This window comes from Trematomus bernacchii, unplaced genomic scaffold (assembly GCF_902827165.1).
Source record: "Trematomus bernacchii unplaced genomic scaffold, fTreBer1.1, whole genome shotgun sequence".
In the NCBI taxonomy this organism is placed as follows: domain Eukaryota; kingdom Metazoa; phylum Chordata; class Actinopteri; order Perciformes; family Nototheniidae; genus Trematomus; species Trematomus bernacchii.
The window spans coordinates 676860-702246 of record NW_022987313.1 but is presented as its reverse complement, the minus strand read 5'-3'; the positions used below and the strand labels follow the sequence as shown (position 1 = coordinate 702246).

At 40.2% G+C, this 25387-nt stretch overlaps 1 protein-coding gene across 6 annotated transcripts in view; it reads left to right on the top strand.

Annotated features, from left to right (window-relative positions):
- slc4a11 (solute carrier family 4 member 11) overlaps positions 1-25387 on the top strand; it is a 115905-nt gene that overhangs the window by 16836 nt on the left and 73682 nt on the right. For 4 of the 6 annotated variants that reach the window (XM_034124413.1, XM_034124404.1, XM_034124412.1 and 1 more), the window contains exon 1: positions 14018-14207. The exons of the other annotated variants lie outside the window; for them this stretch is intronic. Coding sequence is in view for 2 of the 4 variants with exons in the window: in XM_034124404.1 (XP_033980295.1) it covers positions 14171-14207 (37 nt within the window). In the remaining 2 variants the exon portion in view is untranslated. Of the gene's footprint in view, positions 1-14017; positions 14208-25387 lie in introns of those variants that run through there. 6 annotated transcript variants of the gene reach the window in all.

Genomic DNA, 25387 nt, shown 5'->3' with positions numbered 1-25387 from the left:
CTTTCTCCTTCTCCTGTTTCCATTTGCTCTCCTTTCTCCTCCTTTCTGGAGTGCAGTTATGATTATCACCGTGCCTCTCTCTCTCTTCCTGTGCCAGAGTACGGCATAAACAACATCATCAACAAAGACGACGCGGAAGATAACAAAACAACCTGACAGACTTCATATAATGGGTACACACACACACACACATACACACACATACACATACACATACACATACACAGACTAACAGAAAGACAAGATAGATGCCTACACCTGCAGACACTGAAGTGTAGTTAAAACACGCACACACAGACATGCACACACGGCTGCTAATGAAGGTTGTTCCCAGTCAAAAGGAGGGAGCAGGATTCCCTCACTGATTAATGACTCAATGAGGCAATAGCTGTCGCTGTTTGTGCATCATTACTTGCTATGCTGTATAACCATCAATACCACAGTACTGCAGGCGCTGCTACCTTATGAGCCCCATGGCTTCTCAAACAGGGTCAGCAGGATTTAAAATCACCAAGTGAAAAGTCCTTACACTGGTGCAGAGGCATGTTGGCATCCTAATGAGTTGTACACCACATCCTGACATCTGGCACAAGGACAAAAGGACACAACACACACTCAGCCGGTGCAATACTGGACTACAAATCAGTTAAATCACATAATTTCTGCCGGCCGGTACTCAACAGGGCGTCATATTAGCAAAAGGACCATGCACTCGGAGCTAACAGTTCAGGATTTTCAAACGTTTTTTATTTATGACAAAGACTGTAGAGGGAAATTACAGATGCGAGGCGGGCTGGTTGAAAATAACAACTCATTTATATGCACAAATAACAGACCGATAAACAACTCTGTTGACACTTTAGCATATAATTAAGATGTGTCAAAGGTAACAGTTGTTCATCAGGCAGATAATAGTGTTTCCCCACATATTCCTCAAAATAGAAGTAGCTCTTTTAAGCTTGATTGTTTTGCAGTTTTTACATTGCCTCCACATTATGCAACTCACCAGCCAAATTCACCTTTGCTGAAACAATGTCTAATGTAGCATCAACTGTATATACAGAGTCACAGCTGCTATCCTTCTGCTAACGCTTGTCCCTAACTAACCGGAGCAGCCACAGCAAACCTTTAAAAAAACAAGTTAACCTAAATCCTGCTTCTGCTGGGCTTGACTATAAATAGACTTAAAGTGGACCTATCATGCTATATTTGAATAATATAGTGTAAGACCATACCTATATAAGGCATATTTATACTTTTTTTTTTTCAAAATACCAAACAGATCATGCATTTTAGCCATGCCTCATTTTGCTCAATTTGACGTTTTTTTGCTCTGTTTTTGCAAGGGCAGATTCAGTGAGAACAGCACCATCTACTGGCCTGGCATATGTACTACAGCGTCTCCAGCGCTTTCGAACGGCAATGGCCGTGGCTGTCTCCTCCTGATTGGTGGAGTTGGCCCAATAGCCGTAGCGCCACCGTCCTGACGTCAGGACAGTGTTCAAATCTGGATCAGTTTTTATCAGATCCGTTGCAGCCCCTTTTTTAGAGATTTGGGTATGGAGGAAAATAGAGAGGGTTGTGTTTTCTGACACTTGGTGAGTTCCCTGGAACACCGGGGACACATATTCATGTATAAAAGACGTACAAAAGTGCATTTTGCATGATAGGTCCCCTTTAATATTGAACTGACATTTTGGTATATTCATTTATGCCACATTGGGCTCGAGGAAATTATGATGACTTTTGTAGAGTTGCAACTGTCTTTAAAGGTGCCCTATTATTATTTGTAGGGTTTTCCCTTTCCTGTAGTGTGTTATTTTGCATGTAAATAGTCTTGGTTTACTACCTGAACATAGTGACATCACTTTATTACACTCGCTCTTCTATTGGCTAGTGCTAATTGATAGGCTAAGGGGCGGGACATCTCCAAGCAGTTACATTACATTACATGTCACTTGTTAGACACTTTTATCCAAAGCGACTTACATACTCAGGAGCAATTTGGGGTGAAGTGCCTTGCCCAGGAACACAACGACATGCTGACTGCAGTGGGGTTTGAACCTGTGACCCCCTGATCCGAAAACCAACACACAACCCACTATACCACACGCCTCCCAGTTAATCATAACAGAGCTGGCTAGCTAACCAGTATGAGAAAAGTAAAGCACTTTTTGAACATTAAAGCATGTACACATGTCACAGTAGAGGTATACTAAATACAATTATGAAACCTGAAAATGAGCAAACTGGGGCCTCTTTAAAGATTTGTGTCGTTTGTACTGTAATAAAGAAACAGATAAATAAATAATATTATTGGAAAAGTAATCCAGAATAGTACTGTATATCATTCAGTCCTCTTTTTCCCTTTAACTCAAGGTCACATGAAATGTTTCTGCATAAAACACACATTATAGTGTTGACATATTGTACGGCTTTATTTGCATTGTTGGACTCGCTGTTCGTGTTGAGCTCCGGCTCTCTATTTAGAAAAGGTGTACACAACAGGTTTCTGTTCAATCCTAATGATGGTTGACTTGAAGTACGAATCATTTTACATTCATTGATCTGGTAGGGGTAATTAAAAAATACCAAACAAGTTATTATATTATTTATACCTTTTTAGACCTGATTTATTTTATGCTCATATTCTGTACGTTTCATCGAGACTCGCTTTAGTGACCAAGAACGTTACTGGAGTCTCCTGATTGCAAGCTGAACCTCTAATGTTAAACCACCCCCCCTTGTGATTGTTACACTCTATCACATGCTGTTTACACACGCACTTCATTGTGGTTTTATTGAAGCAGTGGGGGGGAAGAGAGAGACATACGCAGTAAAGACGCTTCTGACAGGACTCGGTCCACGACCAGCAGGGGGGTTCATGTGGTTCCTTACTGCTAAACTCACTCTGTGATTACTTATACAGTAAAGTGGTTAAGGCTGTTCACAAGGGATGATTCATTACTCACTAACACACGCGCACGCACGCACGCACACACACACACACACACACACACACACACCCACACCCACACACATCAAGCTGTTAGTCCCTGAGAGGCCATTGCCACCACAGTCTCATAACTGCTGTTGATGAAAAGCCGCAGAGTCGCCCGAGGGTCTGTCCCTGTGCTCTCAGTATCACCTGAAAATGAAATGTTATCTCTGTTGTTTTTACACACAGAGACGTCAATCTCCAGGTTTGTGGTAGAACAACCTTTTGAAACCAAATAGTTGGCGAGAGCGAGTAAAAAACGTTTTTACTATGTATCGCTCTGTGCAGCTGGAGTCTAATGCATGATGGGATTTTATTTTAGAGAAGAAGGGAGGTTGACGGCAACAAACACCTACAGTATATACAGTATCTTAAATGTATCTTTGCAAACATTTCTTTAAGCATTTACAACTCTGTAAGAAGAGTAAAAAGCCTTGGTTTTGCTGCATTTTGTGGCTTGCTTGAAGCTTGGCAAGCTACTCATCTAGGGCTGTGACAGAAACCTATTTTCAATCAATTCATTTATCAATGGATAATGAAGTATTAGCAGTAATCATTTACTTAACATAATGTCAGGAAGTAGTCAAAATTGCCCAGAAAAGCTCAATTATATCTTAAAATGACTTGCTTTTTCTGATTTAGATTTAAAACGACAAAGCAAAAGCAGCAATTCATCACATCCAAGTGGTAGTGCACACTAATTGATTAAGTTCTAATTTGGTCAATAAATCATTGTGGGAGCAATGACCTTTACCAGAATTATGGTTGCTTTACAAAGGGGAAACTCTATTATTTATTTATTTATATGTTTTGAACTATTGTAAGACCCTGCATGATGCGCTTCCATAATGTGCCCTGCCTGGTGAAACTGTTGTTGTGCACGGCAGGGATCTACCAAAAAGCACTTTACTGTAATTTTCCTTAGCCCTAAAAGTGGCTAAAAGTATTGAACATAAAAAAAAATAGGACCCCAGTATTCAGGATGTTCCTCTACCAAAGCATTTACTTCAGTCAAATGAAAATTGGGACAGAGATTAAAATGTTCAGGGTTGACTCTCTGTCCACTTTGACTTAAAGTAAGTGGACAGTAAGTGTTTAGTGTCAGGGACAGTTGTACTCGACATATGGCAGTGGCAGGTAACGTGATGCCTCTTGCGCCCTTTTTTCTGGTTTTCAACAACCTAAGGAGTAGTACCACTGGAGATTTGGAGATTATTTGTAGATTAATTAATTAAAGGCTATTTTGCTATATTGTTTCTTGGTCAAAACACTGTAGCTGCTTTGACATTTGTACATCTGTGTTGTAGTGGCAGCTTTAATTAGTGAAAGAAATTGTTGAATATTTCTGTTTACATAACTCTCCCTTTTCCAGTCTTATGATATTTGGACAGCGAGTGCCAACACTCTCTCTCCCTCTAATCATTCGGTCTCAGCTAAAACAATATTGTTATAAGAACAGAAATGGCAGAATAATCCAAACAAATTATTGTATACCTTTTTGTGGATAAAGACCCAGTTTAACATATCAGCATAACTAATACTTGTTGCATAGTTTAGCCAAGCCTATTGGAGTTTTCATTGACCACTATCTAACAAAAAATGTAAACACTACAAATATTATGAAAGTGATTTAAAAGCATTTACCATTACAGTAGCTTCTTCAGGAAGTTTAGTTTTGATTATAAAATATCCAATGTAATAATGTTAAAGCTAAATCTACACAACTTTACAGATCTACTGAGTTACAGCTCATTCTTTGGTTGTCCAGCCTGCAACTGTAATGTTTTTATTTACTCTTACTGCTCTTATAATGTCATTTTCGGCCATAACAGGGAGTTGTTTTCAGCTAAATAAATTCAAAGAAAATACAATACACTACCTCAAACAGCAAAAAGACACATTTGACGCCTAATTGTTGAGCATAGTGGAGCATTAAGGAGCTAAAGAGAGATATATTTCCCTTGAAATATGACTCCAAATCAAGGACATAGTTGCCATGTAAATGCTGCATATGCAAATAAGCAGCTATTTTCTAACAAAGACTCACAGTTACTCCGGGTCTAAAATAAACAAATATGGGAGTGTTTTTGTAAGCAGCATCCATGCTGAAAAGAGGCTTTTAAACAGGAAGGTAAGATATCAGGTTAGGCTTGATATGACCCTTGACCTCTGTCAGTCAACTGAAAAGTATTTGGTTGGCACTGAACTGATCATCCACAGCCAAACAAGTTCAAGACTGAAAGGAAAAACAGAAATTAGCAACCAGCTCTACGATTTTAAAGGTCTCCTATCATGCAAAATGCACTTTTTGATTTATTTTATACATAAATATGTGACCCCGGTGTGTCAGTAGTAGGGCTGCTCGATTATGGCAAAAATCATAATCTCGATTATTTGGGTCAATAATTGATATCACGATTATTAAAAACGATTATCCATTTACTTTGAAAACATCCATTTATTGAAAAAATATGATTAATTGAGCAGCCCTAGTCAGTAGACTCACAAAGTGTCCGAAAATACAACCCTGTCTCTTTTCCTGCGTACCCACATCTCTAAAGACGGGGGTACAACGGAGCTGATCCAGATGTGCTGCCGATATGATGTAATATTGGAAATGTGGGCTGGCTTTACACCCACGGCCCTATCAGAAACGTTGCTATCAGAGACAATGCACAACGTTTTGGACGTAATATGGTCTTTGTTTACAGACCAAGCATTGCTAACACTGAGAGCTAACTCTGTACTGGAGAGAGTATGTGTAAAGCAGCAGGAAATAAAAAGGAGCTCACCTTGTGGTAAACCCGTGAGAGAAAAAGCATTTGAGCTCCATACTGTTTCAGAAATAATCCTTGATGTGGTTTGGAGCATAATATGGCGTTTAATCACGGCAGCGTTTAGCTGAGTATCTGCCGGTAGAATTATCTTTTTTTGTTTTAAAGCTATCCGGAATCAGCACTTCTCTAACAGGGCTGAAATAGAGGGGTATGGGGCATGGCTAGAATGGGTGATCTGTTTGGTATTTTGTGCAAAACGCTTCATAGACATGTTTATTATATATCTGAGAACTATAATATATGCCTACAAATAATAGGAGGCCTTCAAGGAAAATGTGAAAGCAAGGAAAATATTTTAGTTTAAAACTAAAACACAATAAAGCAAGGATGTTGAATAACCTGGGTACAGCTGGTTCTTTACAAAAAAAATGTGCAGCCATTGTTACTATATTGAGCTAATTCGAAATTCTACTCAAACCTCCTCAGGTGCATCCCGGAACCACCATGTTAATGTGATTTGTCTTTTTCTGGATCTGTAATAACAAAGACAGGAAAAAAACTGCAAATACAACCTCAAGCTTTCAAAGCAGCACTTCAAGCACCATGTTTTTTCTCCATCTCACTCACTCTTATTGACATTTACAGAGACATGTGTTGCGATGCAGCCATGCTGTTTGTTCAACTAGAGTGAACCTGGGTTGCAGGTTTGCGTTGGGTGAGAACAATTGAATTTTCCTGCGGGGAGAACGCGCCCTGGTCCACTGACTGACGCATTTGCCCTCGCGTAACAGTTTTTATGCAAAGCAGACCCACCGGCCATACCACGCACAGTCATGTTGTATATGCTGCCTTATGCAAATGAGCGACCTTTCACAGAGCATTTACTTCAGGGTGGGAAATTAACTTTTTGAGCCAGTCGTATCCTTGTCTGGCTTCGCTAAAATTACATACCCAATCAAACTACTTTTTATTCAATTACAAGGAAGCAACTGCTAAAATCTAACACTATACATGTACACAGTGGCGGCCGGTGGTCTTTTTTTTTGGTGGGGCTCTTGACGTACCGTAAGTGACCTACCCGGGGGGTCCGGGGGGTTTCCCCCCGAAAATTTTCTTCGAGAAATGACCCCTTAAATGATGACTTCTGGTGATGTTAGAGGGGGGGGGAAAGGAGAAATCGAGGCTTAAAAATATGAGAAGACTGATCAATACCTCCATAATCTTCAGTGTGGAAAATATTATTTATCAACCTGAACATCTACTACTTTACCAGGAATTTGTGTTCTCAGAACTGGTCTGTTTTTTTCTTTCTTAAAACTGTTCATGTTTTATGAACCAACACCTTCACCAAGTAGCTTTACAGTGAACTGCATGTGAGATATAAAATTAATAGCATCTTTTCAGTAGCATTAATTATAAATATTTAAGTGGTTCAATACAAGTCACTACAGCATTTCAAACTGAACTGTGAATAAATGCAATTTAAAAAAAATAACCACAGCACAAAATGTCATAAATTGTGTTTTTTCTTTGTTTCTCTGAGGATTATTTACAAACAGGCTTATTTACATATAGCAATAACTCAGAAATGAAAAAGCTACATCGTCTAACACGAACAACCAGTTAGCATAATGATAATATATGTGTTATGTACAATGTAACTGGCAAGGCTAGAGCAAGAAAGAACATAAAGTTTGCAAAAGGTTTAAATAACTTCAAGTATCTGTCTTCAGATTACGTGGAGGTTTTAGTCCGATGGGAAGCAGATTTTAAGCGACACCGAAGATAAACCAAAAATGTGGTGGAGCTGCAAACCGTGTAGTGTTGCTGGGACAGAACAGGAGCTATAACCGTTGGAAAATACATCACAGACAATGCAACAAACGTGGAGACAGAACAATCACTTCTGTGATAAATGCCCACTTATTAATAAACTTCTAACAACCATGGGAAACCTCCTCTCTACATATAAAGTGATATCCAAGCATGGGAAACAAAAGACAGCATTTACCTGTTTGCATCCAGCTAGCCAAGCCTTTCTTGTGTACCAGCTACTTGTGAAGCCTCGCGTATAAATTTTGTCTTTTTCACGAGATTGCTGCGATATATTCAAATCGGGTTGGTCCGGTGCAAGGTCTTTAAGCAACAATTTATCTGCCAAACTTCTCCTTTCGAAAGGATTGGAGATTAGCTCTTGAACAGAATTAGGCGCGGACCGAGGTCCGGAGACTCCACCTGCACACGAAGCCATCCTCATCAACTACTGCGTCAACCGGATACGAGTCACTGTCCAAACTACTCACAGACTGCACTGGGCGCTGACATTGGCGCCCGGTGACCGTCATCTTTGACGACGCTGATTGGCTGAAATTATATTTTCGCGGCATAGTTTACACGTTACAGATAGCAACAGTCAGCTGCTGGTGGCTGCTGCTGCACTGGTTGAAGGCTCCTCTCTTAGCGCCCAGACGAGAGAAGGTGCATGGGCAAGGCCAGGCAGGAAACATGTGACTTATCAGTAACTTTAGACATCGTAACACAATTTTAAACGAGATTTTATTGTAGATTATACATTTTACTGATACCAATTATATAATATTTACCTTGTTCATTAAAAATAAAAATAAAAACATATATATTTTTTTAAACATATTTTTTTTTTTTAATTTTAATTTTAATTATTATTATTATTTATTTTTTTTTTCAATATGGGAAGAGGTGGGGCGGCGCCCCTAGCGCCCCTATGGACCGGCCGCCACTGCATGTACATCTGACTGTCATCTTGAGACAATGTAAATGTTTTTCTTAAAGAGGACCTGTCATGCTTTTATGAGTTGTTCCTTTCCTGTAGTGTGTTCTATAGGTTTTTAATAGGGATGCTCCGATCGATCGGTCACCGATCGAGATCTGCCGATACTCACTCTCTACCGATCGATCGGTGCTCTCTAAACATGCCAATCGCGAGGGCCGATCGCATGACGTAAAATACATGACACTTTTCTCTGTACGCGGCAAAACAAGCTCGCCAAAATGGCTTCACCGGTCTGGCATTATTTTAAGGTGTCCGAAAAAGACAGTAAAATAGCGGTATGCAACGTGTGTGTGAAGCAGAAATCCTGCAGCTCCACCCGCTGTGACGGAGCGGTGAGCGGAGCGAAACACACAAGAGTTAGACCCAACACACTTAGCTATTTTATCTACCTCTGGAACAAGCTAAACTAGTTATAAATATGTTTATTCTTCACTGTCGGCCTCACACATTACTGGATCAGCGAGCTGCATGAGACGATACTGACGGGCTGTCAGGAGAGGGAGAGCGGGGGAGAGAGAGGGGGAGAGAGGGGGAGAGAGAGAGGGAGAGAGAGGAAAAGAGAGCGCTTCCGCTCATTTCTCCCGTGGTATTATCCAAAGTGAATGTAAACTTGAATAATATACATAATTTGAATGTAATAATTAAGTTGATTGTTGTTTGTGGAAGCTCCAGTGAATGAGCCCCATTAACTGAGTTTTAAACATCACTTTAAATGGAAGATTTAAAGTGATGTTTAAATCTTCCATTTAGGCCCCGCCCACTCGATCGGATCGGTGATCGGTATCGGCAGATACTGATTCCGGCGATCGGCCCCAAAATTGGCGATCGGAGCATCCCTAGTTTTTAATGCATGTAAATGGTCTGGAAAGGCTTAAATCCCAAAGTTCCCTCCAAAGGGAGTTTCTCTCCCACACACTCCCCTCCTGCCTTAAGCATCTTGATTGGACTAGTTTGTTTACATTAGTAACATCACTATGTTGCACTCATGCTTTTATTGGCTGGTGCTCCATTGTACCTGATAGGATAAGGGGTGGGACATCTCTCTGGTTTCAGACAGAGGGTGAAAATAGGTGCTGCAGCACAGGCAGTATTAGAAAAATAAAGAGCTTTGTGAACATTAAAGCATTAAAGCATTGAAACATGTCACAGTAGAGCCACTAAATACAAACATCAACCTAAAAATGCCCCTTTAAGTTACAACTAACATCTTTAGACCTTGTTATTAATCAATCATCTGTAAGTCAATGTTTGTATTGTTCAAGCAGCTAGGCAACTTTAGCAAAAACACATTAGAAAGTGTTTATCATCAGATGTATTGATTTTTTTTAGAAAATAACATTTTTTGATGAAGTGAACATTTTGTATTGTTTGTTCTTGTTCCCTTTCTTCTTCTCGTTACTTAAGAAATGCCCTCTCCCCCAAAATACAAAAGTTTGTGGTGATCATTTTGTGTAGCTTAGCAGGTTTATAAGGCAGTATTGCATGCTGCGTACTTCAAACAAAACCAAACTCATTATTTTAATAACCAAAAGCCTTCAGCCTACAGCAGCTCTTGTAAAAAATTAAATAGGCAGTTCCATCTCCTACAGTGATGATTTAGGAACATTATCATGTCTACAACTTTAAAATATTGCTTCATCATCTGCAAGGTAGAATTATAATTTATGTGAAAATAAGTGTGGTGGCTTTCAAGTTCAGGAGAACATGTTATTTGTAGGTTTTGTAATTGTTATAATTGTCCAAACCCCAGTTTTTTTTTAACAGTCCTACATTTTCCATTTCCGAAGCTTCAAGGCAAGTAAAGCATCTCAGCTGCTGGCTAAACAGGTTTAATGTCAAGCCCTGCATAAATGACCAGAAGATGTTTTGTTGGTTTGAGTCATCCTGAGGGGAGGGGCGGGGGGTCAGGATGACCTGTTTCCAGGATTATGACCTTTCACGTCAAAACAATTTGCTCTGAAGTTACATTGCTTGTATGTTGCCTGATAGGGGTCAAAGGAAGGTAAAAACTGAATACCTGATGCAAATCCAGTACAAAGTGGCTTTTTGTGGGCGTTTTATGCACTATTCATTTATTTCTGTGCATTCAAATGTGGCTAAAGACCAACAACTGTTTAAAGTGTGTGTTCTTCAGTACAAACTGTAACTCAATGATTGGGTTTGTGTATTCAAAATGACTACAATTAAACCATAAATCTGACATCTGGACAGGTTACCTGGCACCATGCACGACTGCATTGGGCAACTGAATGCGGAGGTGTCAACACAAATCTAATCCCAGTCGCTGTCTCCTTCACTAGGCATGATGAACAACTTGGTGCTTTTTGCCATAATTTACACGTGGTGTACAACTGGTGCCAGTGAAAAAAAAGTGCATTCAAATTAGCAGGAGCTCTGGCTGTGGTTTACTCATGAATTATTGTTAGGCTTTTGTCTCTTTTTATGGCTGCCAAATCTTTGTATTAATGCTCTTTTTAATGAAGGCAAAAATTGTACGTTTGTCTTGATCGGGACTGCAACTGCCTAAGATTGTCTTTTTTAAATAGTTGAGTATTGAAGCGGACATAGCAGGTATGACAACAGAATTTAATGTTGCATTTCAACAACTAGTCCCCCTGAAAAGATCATTATTTAAAAAAAACTATTATAATGATTGATTTCTTTATTTTTTTAAATCTTTTGATCAACTAATAAAATACATCACTCAACATTTAGAAAAATCACACATTTCCAGAGTCCGAAACTTGCCTACTGTGTGTGTGTGTGTGTGTGTGTGTGTGTGTGTGTGTGTGTGTGTGTGTGTGTGTGTGTGTGTGTGTGTGTGTGTGTGTGTGTGTGTGTGTGTGTGTGTGTGTGTGTGTGTGTGTGTGTGTGTGTGTGTGTGTGTGTGTGTGTGTGTGTGTGTGTGTGTGTGTGTGTGTGTGTGTCTTTTAAAGTTGGGCCGAAAGATGGGAAATGTCTCAGTCTTGGGTTAGTCTTTGGTCTGGATTGGTTTAAGTTCATCTTTAATGCATTCTGATCCAAAAAAGGCAAAGCAATACTGAAAGTCACCATAGATGCATGCATGTTCTGCAAAACAATCACTACATGCTCTGTCTTTATCACGGCCCGTCCACACAGCGGCATGCGTTAAAGCTTCAACGCTTCAGCCCATTCACTTTGAATGGGGTGACGTCACGCTTCGCCAAACTGCATTGTGGGAGCGAAGTTGCAAAAGTTGAGCAATGTTCAACTTTTGAAGCTTCGACGGAAGCGTCAGCCAATCGAATCATATGCCAGTACAAGCTCTAGCCAATCAAACTGCCGCTTGTGTGTCCGGGGAGGGAGATTCAGGTGATTGGTTGTTGGTCTAGCTTCAGACATGCCCGCCGGCAAGCGACAACGCACGCCGCTGTGTGGACGGGCCGTCACCGTTACATTCTTGGTTTGACATTGTCCTAAAACAAACCAGTTCAGTGTACAAGTTCAGACGTATATCTTTCAAAACACACTTATTCACTCTAGATTTCAAACTCTGATCAACAACCCCCTCCCCCCACTTTACTCGCAGTTGGACTAGGACTACTGTTTTTTTGTTTTCTTTGTACTGTTTCTGATTGTATGTAAAGCGTCTTTGAGCACCAGGAAAAGCGCTATAAAAACTAAATTATTATTATATGTGGATGTTATCATGGAGAGATATCAGCTAGGGCTGCTCAATTAATCGTATTTTAATCGCAATTACGATTTTGGCTTGCAACGATTATGAAAACAACATAATCGAAACCAAACGATTATCATTATCTTTTTTTTTTTCTTCTTTTTTTTCTTGGTTTTTCAGTTGAATTATACTTAACCTGTTAAGCCCGAGAGACCCCGGTACCGGTGCACTGCCGCAACATCTTGCAGGAAACAGTGTCTGAGGGCATGTTCATTTAATAAAACTATGAATGTTTTATATCCATGTAACGGGAAGAAACTCATCTAACTGATCATTTTTTTTTTTTTTCAAAAGAAAACCCACAATGCTAACACTGAGCCTCTGAATTAGCAACGAGCGAAAAATGCTAACACCTTACTGCACCGAAAATCACTCACAAAACCTTATTTATCTTTTCACCACATCCAACACATCGTTTCACATCGTGAGGTGACACAGAATCGATTGACACCGACATTACCACTGAATTATACGTATTTGCGACATTATAAGTAAAAACGGACATCAAAACAGGTGAGGCTAGGTAGCTAAAAATGCTAAATGTTTTACCTTGGCTCTGTAGTCTCTCCAAAGTGGTCTTCAATGGCATTAAAACGATAAAAACGCTGCTGAAGTTAATCCATAGGTTAATCTAATGTGTCTGTGTCCCTTTGAAATGATTTCTGATAATCCATAAGCATTAAAACTGCTTTTCCGTTTCTAGATGTCAAAGCTAGAGATAGGTTCACTCTGATGCTAAATTACATGCGCAAAGCCCCCACCTTTTCTCTTCACAACGTATGTGTGGGGGACTCCCCCTTCGATTCTATTGGCTCTAATGGTCAGAAAGAGGTGTCAACCATCAAAATCGAGCAAGGGGGGCCAGAGATATGGAAAATCCACCCAAATGACCCAGAAGTGGTTTCTTTTTGCTAAATCTCTCTAAAAAGGTCAAATGTCACTTGTTTTGCATCAATCTTGATACAGGGTACTTATTATATGTTGTACTTTGGATTCCTAAAGCTTTTAGTCTACTAACCCATCATCCAAGGGTGGTTTTCTCTATAAGTAAAAAAGAATTTTTGGACGGACACTATAATTTACAGTTTTTTACTATGTAAAATCTGAATTTTCTTTAAAATAAAAAACATCTATATTGATTCTGACTTTTCTACATCCAACTCACAGGTTTATCATTACTTTGAGAAAAATAATTATTAATTTAACCCTTTTAGAAGGGAAGATATGGTCATTTGTTCTGGGAATGTCATTTTCGAGCCTGAGACCTGAAAAACAGGCTCAGGGCTTAACAGGTTAAAGTTCAGGGTAATCAACTGTTAAAAACATACTGTTCACATTTCTTTTTCAATAAATGGATGTTTTCAAAGTAAATGGATAATCGTGATATCAATTATTGACCCAAATAATCGAGATTATGATTTTTGCCATAATCGAGCAGCCCTAATATCAGCTCACATTCATGATGAAACTAGTTCAGTGAGTTTTAGACAAAGGAAAGGTGAATATGAGATGATATGGCGAAAAAGAAAGATGACAGGTATGTGGGGTTTGCTGTGTTGTGTATGTTGGGGGTGTGTCTTGTAGGTATGTCTGTCTCGCTACATGCCGGCCTGCCATAGGCTGCTGACTGGTGGGCTGGGATAGTGAAGGGGCGGGGGGAAAGAGAAGGCACTAGGACCCAGTGGTGAGACGTTTAGCAGGCAGGCAGCGGGGCTGAGTCACTGCATGTGTCTGAGAGGCAGTCAGAAACAGAGCAGAGCAAGGGAGCAGAGGTGATCTCACACTCATCAGCACAGGATAACACAACCATGATGGGTTGACTTGGGGGGGGGGGGGAGTCGGTTGGAGAGAAGAAGTGTGCATTCGCCACCACTTGCTCAGTCATGGAGACCAACCAAGTTCTACATTTCGTCCCTTTGGGTAAGTGATCCAAGATCTCAGAGCTTCTGCTCAGCTGTGCACGGCACCGGGAGAACCTTGGGGTTCCCTACCTAGAGAAACCTGAGCCCCCTGTGCAAAACATGTGCAGCCCACCTCCACTTAACTTAGAGGCTCGGCAGATGTTTGCGTGTGCATGTTTTCTTCTCTACATACTTGGTGTTTTTCTGTTTGCTCTTTCTGTATACTTAGGAATGCGGCGATGTTCTGTTTGTGACAGAAATGCTCTGTTATTTCCAGGGGAGGCGGGATATAGCAGCCCTGATGTGCTTACAGATGTTTTTTTTTAGTATGCGTTTTCCGTGTTTCTTTTTCTTTTCTTTTTCTTCATGTTTTTGTCTGGAATGCGAACACCAGAGGTTCCTGCATCGTATTGCTTCAGTTCAGGAACCAACCGTTTAGTCTGTTTTGCAAAGCGACCCGGAGAAAGGCAGTATACCTGTCGAGAGACGGCTGGAATGCAGAGCTCCTCATGCTCTCATGTGTTGCTGTCGGGGCTTGTGCTACCTAGACAGAGAGGGATGGACACAGCAGAAGTGTGCATGAGTGTGTACTTTTTGTCTGTGTGTCTGTGTGTGATGAGACAGACAGATTAGTGTTGGTGACAGCCACAGGAGAGCAGTTCTCCCCTCACTCAAAGTCCTCTGAGACCGGAGCACATTTGGAGGTGTGATGCGGCTGCCTCCTCACTTTCATTTTGTCTGGGAAATCAGAGTGGTATACTGTGTGTGTGTGTCTGTGTGTGTCTGTGAGTGTGTGACATTGGGACATTATGTTGGAATATTATCAAAGCTTGTGTGCATGACTTTGTGTTTGACTGTAATACACAACCCTTTGTGAATGGGATGATATGAGGAAATATATCCATATTTTGTGTGCATTTCATTTGGATGTGTTTTTCAGAGTAGGATCGTGCAGTCGTGAGATGCGTGAAAGTGTGTGTGTGTGTGTGTGCGAGCGTCATGCACTGTGCCCACTAACTACATCTCAGAGTGTGTGTCGGGGCGTGATGGACACTGCTGTGGCTCGTCCTCTGAAGAGTAATTTGCATTCATTTGCTTATTGCTGATTAAAGGCGGGGGGGCAGGTTTGATCCTTGTAGCACAACATTTTGCTCTGAGGACAGAAAAACATTCAAACGGTTTCTTATCAATTACAGGAAAGGTTGTGGTTTGAAAAGAGTAGAAATGTCTAAATTGGTAATGTCGTATCGGATGTCTTATCCACCTAATTACAAGCGTTATTACTTTCTCTAATGTAATGTAATGTTGTTTAACCTTGGCTCACGGGGTTATCGATCTCCATCAGTGACTTGACAATTACTTTGCCAGAAGAATTCGATTTGGCTTTTTCTCTGCCATCTAGATCTTTTCAAATGAAAGCCGAGCGAGCCTTTGTGCGCAGCAGCTTTTCACACACGTAACGGCAGCTTGTTGTCCATCGCAATGTTCAACTGAAGCTGCCCATAGCTCCCATAGCTGCCCATAGCTCACACTCTGTTTTAATAGTGTTGTCATCTGCGAGCATTTGTTATCCCTGTATTGCAGCATATTGCAGGTATTCCTCAACATCGTGTCATAATCAGTGGCAACCTGCTGACAGGTGAAGCAGCAGCTGGTGCTGTGGGAGGAGGTCAGGAGATATGGGATTCACTTTATGGAGCTGTAAATGACCTCTGAGCTTCACCATGAGATTAGATATTGTAATAATACCACAGAGAGTTTCTTTATTAGTGCCATTTATTTTTCAGATTGTGTTTGTTTGCTTTGGAAAAGGATGAAACGCAGCTTGTTGGAATGCAGCATGAAAGGTTTTTAGAGGTTTCGACTTCGACAATGCTATCATTCCTTATTACTAAAAAAGCAATATTTTAAAAGGAATGGGTGGTGATTTTATATTTAGTATTATCAGTGGATTAAATGTACACAATGATGTTATCCATATTGATTTTTAAAAGTAAATTGTGTGAAGTTTTTCGCAATTCCATCATATCATGATTTTTTTCTTGTTACGTTAACGATTCATTTTGTAACCTTTCAACCTTATCAGAAGCTGGAATAAGGATTATTTAGCAATTTTGCTTGAAGAATGACGTAAATGAATAATCACCTTTATTAAATAGATTTCAACCAAGAGTCAATCCCACAAAGTGAAAGAAAGAAGAAACATCCATCTCGGCAAAAACAATAACAATACACTCAGCTACTCAAGCCACATCCACATTCCCTTTGTCTTTTTCAATCAGTCCTGATTAAATATCATAATCACAACATAAAAGTGAAATGTCTCCCGGCGCGCAGCCTGCAGGGTGTCGATCTTCAGGTGTGACGGACAGCTCGGTAATCAGAGCTGCAGCCGTGACCTGCAGAGCAGAACATTTCGGCATGGAGGACACATAGAGGCTGTGTGAATTAGTAGTTTGACCATGTGGAAGTGGAAGTGTGTGTGAGGGAAGATGGATGACGTGTGCCCGTGTGTGTGTGCGTGCTGTAGATGTGACAGTGATCACTGATCAGTATTCACCGCTGGCAACAGATCTCAGAGACTCCAGCCTCTGAGCACAGCCATCTGGGCAGAGGAGAAACACACATGGACACACACACATACAAATTATTATACAGTACCACACACACACACACACACACACACACACACACACACACACACACACACACACACACACACACACACACACACACACACACACACACACACACACACACACACAGAGAGAGAAATACACACGGCCACTTACATATTGCAAAAACACATCCACACAAGACAAAACAAAGCAGCCACACACAAAAAAGTGGATTTACCCATACGAATTCTCTTGAAATACAAACACACACACACACACACTTTTGCACACAGAAACACACACTCATATCGACTCTGTCACACATTATATCCATACACACTTCACATAATTAATATGTACACAGTTCATTCTACTGTATCTATATCTACATAATTAGTTGGTTTGCACAAACAATTATTATGTTGATGTGTCAACATCGACACTCGTCACGCACAGTTCAAGGGACACAGCATGAAGACCACACATCCATTACAACTCGCACACTCACACGTGTACACACACACACCCTCTCTCTCTTGTTTGCCTTTACTCTCTATCTTAGTCCATCTTTTTGTTTGTTTTGTTTTTATTTTGCATTCTCCTTCTCCCACGCACAAGCTTGGATACATACACACTCTTTTATCTGGATATTTGAATTTATAAAACACACCCACACACAGTTGACAGGTGTGTTTTTTATTTTTGTGAAAAGGTTAAAAAAAGAGATAAGTGCTCTTAAAGTTTCTTAATCATACTGTTCTCACATTCGGGCTTGCAGTTACGGATGAATAAAGAGGAATGGAAACAGCGTTGGAGGCGGGACCTCGTTCTGTTCTTTAAGAGTTGCTTGGTGGAGCATGAAGCCAAAATGGCCGGCCGCTCGAGAGCAAAAGTATCAGTTTTTGGGACCATAGAGCATGCGCCTCCAAATCGGCTCTTTCAAATGAATGGAGGGAAAATAACTCTTAGACTTTTAGCTCCTAATCATTTTAACAAAGTATTTTTGGGCCAAAATGACATCACCGACTGACATAGAAGTTGTAGTACTACATTTGCTTCAACGTCCGGCGCACTATAGTGCCTTGCATTCCTCAAAGTGTGATTAAAAACACCTCCTGTACTTTAGGTTGGCAGTGTAGTCAGTATGAAACTGATGAATTTATCTTTATCTCAATCACAATCTATTTAATCATCAACATTTCAAGTTGATAAATGTGTGACTAGAGTAACCATGATCATCATTAACTGTATAGTGAACTTCTCTCTGTGAAAAGTGTGTGCTTTGTGCTGTGGATTGTATCAATTAGTGTCGCAGTGATAAAGCATTTGTTTCACTTTGACTTCAAAAAAGTGCAATTACCACCACCTACTGTTGTTACTAATGGTATAGTATAAATAATGACTATAGGATTTCACCCAAAGCAGTTTGTTTCCTTTGGGAAACACTACTCAATATGTATCAACCGCACATATATTGTCATAAATGTTTTTCAAGTAAGATAATGGTGGTTTAAAAAAACATTTGAGCCCTATTTTATTGCAGGATTAATGCGGTTCTGCATAGGTAAAGCTGCATGTCCCCCAGACTGCAGTTCCTCACACCGCTTTCCCTCGGTAATGCAGCTGTTTTGTAGCAGTTTTGGCATCTCATTGTGCACAGCGCAGCCATGCTCTGTCCTGTTTTCATGCCTTTAGTAGATGGAGGTGCACTGCTGCATATCCATACAGCTCGACTGCATGTCCTTGATGAGAATTGTAATTTCCTGGTTGGAAAAAGACGTTGTGACCAAACTGTTGAGTGATACAAGCCCCTAACACACCCTTGTTTTTCTGCTATTTTATTGCAAAAACCTTTAGTTGTTTGAATGCATAGATGGGCATGAAATATGCATTTTTTATGATACAATCAGACCTAGATGGATGTGTGTGTTCTTCCTCACATCACATGGTTTTCACTTTCTTGCATGTATCACAACAGTTTTATTTATATCATATCCTGCCCCCCCCCTTCCTGTGCACACGTTGTGACATGCATTAATGCATACTTGTTATTTGTTGATTCATCTGAGGGAGCTGTTGTTAAGATACATTGGATCTCTCCTGTAATGCAAACACTGCAGAATTATTGTCCCATAAAAAGGAGATTGCATACATCATGAATCAGGATCCTGGTTTTATTAGCAGAGATGCGTCTATAAATCAAACGAACTATCAGCGCAAAAGATAATAAATAATGGTTTTAGTATTTCTTTGCCAAAATTCCAAACTTCTCTGGTTCCAAATTCTTAAATGTGAAAATACATTACATGTAAATAGTATACTTTACGACGCTACACTGGGTGCAACAAGACATTTAAAGAGGTCACCTTGGTCTGAAAGAAATTGCAACTGCCACTTTTCCCAAATTGCTCATTTCACATTCACATAGAGAAAATAAATACATTTGAAAAAAACACTAGAGATTAAATACATTTATAGTGAAAATTGTCATTAGTTGCAGCCCTAGTAACCAATAACCACGCAGACGTAATACATCGCATTTTTTAATCAAGAGTCAAGACCAAACCAAAAATTAGATTAAATCTGCGATATTTGGTCACATAATTTCCTGTTCTTTTCAAATGAATATTCCTGGATTGTTATGTCTTTATTTTATCTGTATTGAATGGATTAGGTCCAAGTTCTGAATTCAGAAAAAAAGGCACATTAAAAAAATAAAAAAACCTCTGATCTTTTATTTAAAATCAGAGTAAGATACGCCTCAAACTGATGTATTTCCAGATGTAGAATAAGGAGCCTGAGGAGTTCCTTATAATGCTGGGTTTGCTTCAACAACCATATCAATCAAGCTTTAGTGCTGTCGAAACATGAGTCAAACATCACAAGAAAATACATTACTAGACGGGTAAAGTGAAGTTATTAAGTCAGGGACTCAAATACAGGAAAACAACACATCCAAAACTAATGTGAAATATACAATCTAGTATCCCATCTTTTTTATAGCATCATTCGCAATAATAGCCGAGAGGTTCCCAGAGTTTTTCCCATGTTAACATCACATGTCATGATTGCTTCAACTCTAGATGCGGATGTATAAATCACAATCTTTTATTGAGAGGATGATTGCAAACCCTTCCTTTCTTTTCCAAAAGCAGATACATTTGGTTTAAATACTACTGGGCTGCATCATACTGTAGATGAACAACCAGTAATTATAAATATCAAGCACCAGTCCAGTTAACCCTGATTATTTAGACAGAAAATGCCATTGAGAATTACTGGGATTTAATTTTACAGTTTGAAACTACTTTATTTTAGCAGCAGATTACATGTTAGCATTTACTAGTTTTTAAGACAGTTTTCTGTGGGGGAAAGTTGAGGTTTAGGGTAGATTTTATCCACTCTAAGTGTTCTTTACAGCAAGGTTATTTCTTAAGCTCATTCAAAATACAATGGATGCTTTTTATTCAAAGAAACAAAGCAGATTTTCAGCTGCCAAGCCTCCAGATTAAAAGTAGAGGATCATTTGCTGAGTCACAGGCATGAGAATAAATGCCCACAGACATGCACATCATATCTTACACGACATTTACACACACACTACACACTAGGGCTGTGCGATTATGGCAAAAACCATAATCACGATTATTTTGGTCAATAATTGATATCACGATTATTAAATACTATTATTCATTGACTTTGAAAACATCCATTTATTGAACTTTTAAATACAAATAATAATTTGAACAGTATCTTTTTAACTGTTGATTTCCGTGAACGTATAATTCAACTGAAAAACCAATACAAAAATAAATAAAATAAATGATACATTTATATCTACATTTAAATAAATAATATCAAAATAATAAATACCAATAAACAAGATCAACAAATATTTTGGAGCGCACTTCGACAAGCTACTAAACATATATAAATATGATAAATATAAATACATTTGATCAAATATGTTGCAGTGTACTGTCACAACCTAGCAAAGCAAAATAATCGTTTTTTTCGATTATGTTGTTTTCGTAATTGTGGCAGGCCAAAATCGTAATTGCGATTAAAATACGATTAATTGCACAGCCCTACTACACACACACAAATGCATGGGTTTGGCAAATAAAGAGCAGACCGGGTTGGTGGTCCCTCCCGTCTTTGGTCATGAGAGGCCACTCTGGTCTTCTGTTTTGTAATTAGGATACCTCGACACACAGTATTCACACACCCATTCACTGCAGATTCAAGTTTACAGTCACTGCAGTACTGTTTCAATTCCTATTTATTACTGCTTTTGTACCGTGGTCTACCAAGGCTGCACAGCATCGCCAGCACAATGCATTTTGTTCTGTGCTGGGTACTTTCTCCTTTGCAGGGAATTTAATTAAAACCAACAAACAACACGACAGAGAGGTATACATAGCGCTCTCCTCTCCATTTATAAACCTTCTCTCCAACATGTGTTATTCTAAGACGTATAAGAGATGCACGAGTCGGTGAGTTTCGTGATAAGAAAATAACTAATTTGCAATTATTTTTGATTGATATTACAATAACGATATAGGAGGGATTTATCATTTCTGCAACATTATTCAGATAAAGCATTTGTGTGAATTTTAAAGAGGATATGTACCAAACATATATGTAAACTATTTTGTAGGTGATTTTCTGTAGCCTCACAATACTTCCCTGCAGTTCACAATACAACATTCAAAATGTTATTTAAAGGTCACCTATTATACACAATCTATAAACATGTGTAAAGAGATTCTGAAAGTTTCAGGAAAAAAGATTCTCTCTCTTTTTGTCCTGATCCATTTATATAAAAACCTGTCTGAAAATGAGCTGATCAGATTTTGGCCACTTTATGATGTCATTACGATTGTTTGGCTTGTGTAACCATTAGCCAATCACCAACCAAGGTAACCCCCCCACCCTTTATCACCTGAATCTCCTCCTAGAGCACCATTAGCCGCGTTCACACCGGAGTACTTTTCACCGTACTTTTCGCGTTTAGTTCCGTTAGTACCCCTTATGTCGCGTTCAGACCAAAAAGAGCACTTCATCTCGGGAACTTTTATCCCCATTTTTAGTGCCTGCTGAGAGATGGTACTTTCCTGGGGGAAAAAAGTGCCCCAGTTCTGGTTGGCTGGGCGATTTGCAAACCACGCCCCGTACAACTCTGAAATGTTTTGTAGAGCCGCCATTTTATTATCCTCGCATTAGCATTATTAGCATTAGCATTCGCCCAGCGCACAAACGCAGAGAGACTAACTTATGGCAACACAAAATAAAACATGGGAGCGGTGGAGATGAGGAGGTGTCGGCGTTCTGGCGATTTACTCGGAAGGCTTCAGTAGAAGCTGCTGGGAGTCCCAGCAGCTTCTACTGAAGCCTTCCCCAACTCCGGGGACTTCCGGCCGGGGACTCCGGGTGGCAGTATACGCCGTGAAGTTGTTTGCTGCCTGCCAGTAAACCCAAAGCAGAAGAAGACGAAGTGACGTCAGCGGCTCATTTGCGTAATCTTCCCTCAGGGAACTTATTCCAGTGTGAACGCGATCTGTACTAAATGCCCTGGGGTCATAAGTGCCGGGGCTCTGAGTGCCGGCACTAAGTACAGCAAAGTACTTGGTGTGAACGCGGCTAATGTGTTCTTTTTAAACCAAATATCTCTCAGAGGGGCGTGGGGAGGGGCTCCTTATTTTCATCTAAAGTAACAGACAGAGAACAGAGGGGATTATGGGATGCTGCAATGATCTGTTTGGTATTTGGAGCCAAAGACCGTGTCTCAATTCAGGGGCTGCACCCTTCGGAGTACGCAGCCTACGCGGTCCACGGAGGACCCAGCCCACGTAGACCGGGATGCTGCAACGATCTGTTTGGTGTTTCGAGCCAAACACTTCAGAGACATGTTTTGTATATATCTGAGACCTATAATATATTGATGAAAAACAGTGTAATAGGGGACCTTTAAACAAATATTGTGCTTTCTGTGATTATAATACTGCTCTTGTTCATATTGCCATTTCAATAATATTTCAAATAATTGTGCTGTGGATGAATTCCCAAACTTTAACTTAGAAATTGATTTCCCTACGCAATTCACACAAATGCATATTCTCCGGCAGAAACAAGTTGCGTCAGACGATGAGTCCTGCACACATTTCCCCCCGAGGTTGTGCTGCCTTCATTCTTCTGTTGGATATGGAGTTTGCACACATGGCATGTATGATCGTAAGACGTGTTCTGCACGGTTCCTTCTCTCTGTGTCTGATGTCCTTTTTGTCCTTGCCTCGTGTCGTGATGGTGTAATTAACATCATCCATACGCTGCAGCGCCAAAACACTCATCTATATTCCAGCACGGTCATAAATATATCTCTCTGAGGAGTAAACCACTAGTTGTAGCGTACAATACATGTTAAAGAATGTGACTTAGTGGGTAGCTCTGGAGTCGAGACACATCAGCAGAGCAGCACCGTTCACACTGAGAGAAGAACAAGAGCAAAGACATCTCACTTACAGCATAAAGAGGAGGCACAAGTCACAGAATAGACAGAGAACTACACAAAGCCCTCTACACACGGTGTCAGGTGGAGGATTAAACAAGACGACTAGCAGCGAGACATACGTAGGACGACAAGCTGGAAAACAGTAGGAAGCCCAGGTTGCTTCATTTAAATTCTGTCAGTGTGGGAAACACCTCAGCTGAGCAAAGAGACAGCTACTGAACAGGGCACACCCACCTTTAAAAATGGAATCTGTTACAATTACTAGTTTATCTGATTACTTTCCGTTACTTTTGGATTACCTTAAATATCAAATGCAATGCAAATGAATGCAAGAAAAACAAATATACAATAAGATGGCTTTAATTCGTATTATGTAAGACAACAGAACAATGTAACCTTAAAGTGGACCTATCATGATATATTTAAATGATATATTGTAGGGCCATACCTATATAAGGCATATTTATACGTTTCTGTTTTCAAAATACCAAACAGATCATGCATTTTAGCCATGCCTCATTTCGCTCAATTTGCACTTTTTTTTAGCTCTGCTCTGCAAGGGCAGATTCAGTGAGAACAGCACCATCTACTGGCCTGACATATGTACTACACCGTCTCCAGCGCTTTCGAACGGCAATGGCCGTGGCGGTCTCCTCCTGATTGGTGGAGTTGGCCCAATAGCCGTAGCGCCACCGTCCTGACGTCAGGACAGTGTTCAAATCTGGATCAGTTTTTATCAGATCCGTTGCAGCCCCTTTTTTAGAGATTTGGGTATGGAGGAAAATAGAGAGGGTTGTGTTTTCTGACACTTGGTGAGTTCCCTGGAACACCGGGGACACATATTCATGAATAAAAGACGTACAAAAGTGCATTTTGCATGATAGGTCCCCTTTAAATAAAGCTACATCAGAAATGTGTCCTTTCCTCAGAGATGTTATTTAAAGGGAAACCTGGCTTTCATTAAGCAATTACAGTCAGTAGCCTATGCAGAGAGTAATCCCCTGTTTTTAGAAATGTAACAGTAATCTGATTACGTATTTTTTTCAATGTAACTGGGAATACAGTTACCTTTTTGTTTGTATCCTGATTACGTAATCCCATTACATGTCATCTGTTACTTCCCTAGCCAGCGCCCTGCTTATACAAAGGTGTAAAGCCTCATTCAATTAAAAACAGCCATCAAATTTGATAATTTATCACGTTTGAAATGTCAAATTGTCTGTTTGCTACTACAATCCACTTTTCCACATGTCACATAGAGTAGGAACAGTATTTAAAAAGAACCTCACATATTGTTGAAACAGACAGTCTGAGAGATATACAGGAGACGAGACTGTGCCGGCATTTTCTCTCCCGCTGCCTCACATTGATTCAGTAGAAAGTGTGTGTGTGTGTGTGTGTGTGTGTGTGTGTGTGTGTGTGTGTGTGTGTGTGTGTGTGTGTGTGTGTGTGTGTGTGTGTGTGTGTGTGTGTGTGTGTGTGTGTGTGTGTGTGTGTGTGTGTGTGTGTGTGTGTGTGTGTGTGTGTGTGTGTGTGTGTGTGTGTGTGTGTGTGTGTGTGTGTGTGTCTGCAGGGGGAACACCACAAATGAAAAGCACTGTGTGGAGCAGCATACAGTGTGCGGAGAACAGCCCACTTGAAAGGGAGATGGTGGCCTGGCTTTCATCGAGGCTGGGGAAGAGGGGAATGTGCAAGCAATTAGCAGGAATCCCCCAGCACTGACATTTATTTTTTTATTTTCCCCCTTTTATGAAAATCGACGAAGCCAATTTCTTCAGCGAGCAGTTGGCTAGTGTGTGTGTGAGTGTGTAGTGTACCACATCCTCCGTCAGTCTGTCCCGAGCGTATTCACTGCATGGCTTGTTCACTGTAATGAAAACACAAACAAACACACACGCAGCAAAGCGTCCCTGCTGCAGCACCTGAGCATAATCCCAAACCTGTGTGTATTCGTTACAGATAGACAAGCAAAAAGGAAGGAGAAAGGAAATGCGTGAAAAATAGAAAATGAGAAGTACAAATAGATAGAGGTGGGGACAGACAAGTAGGAAGAAAAAAAACGATGAAGCG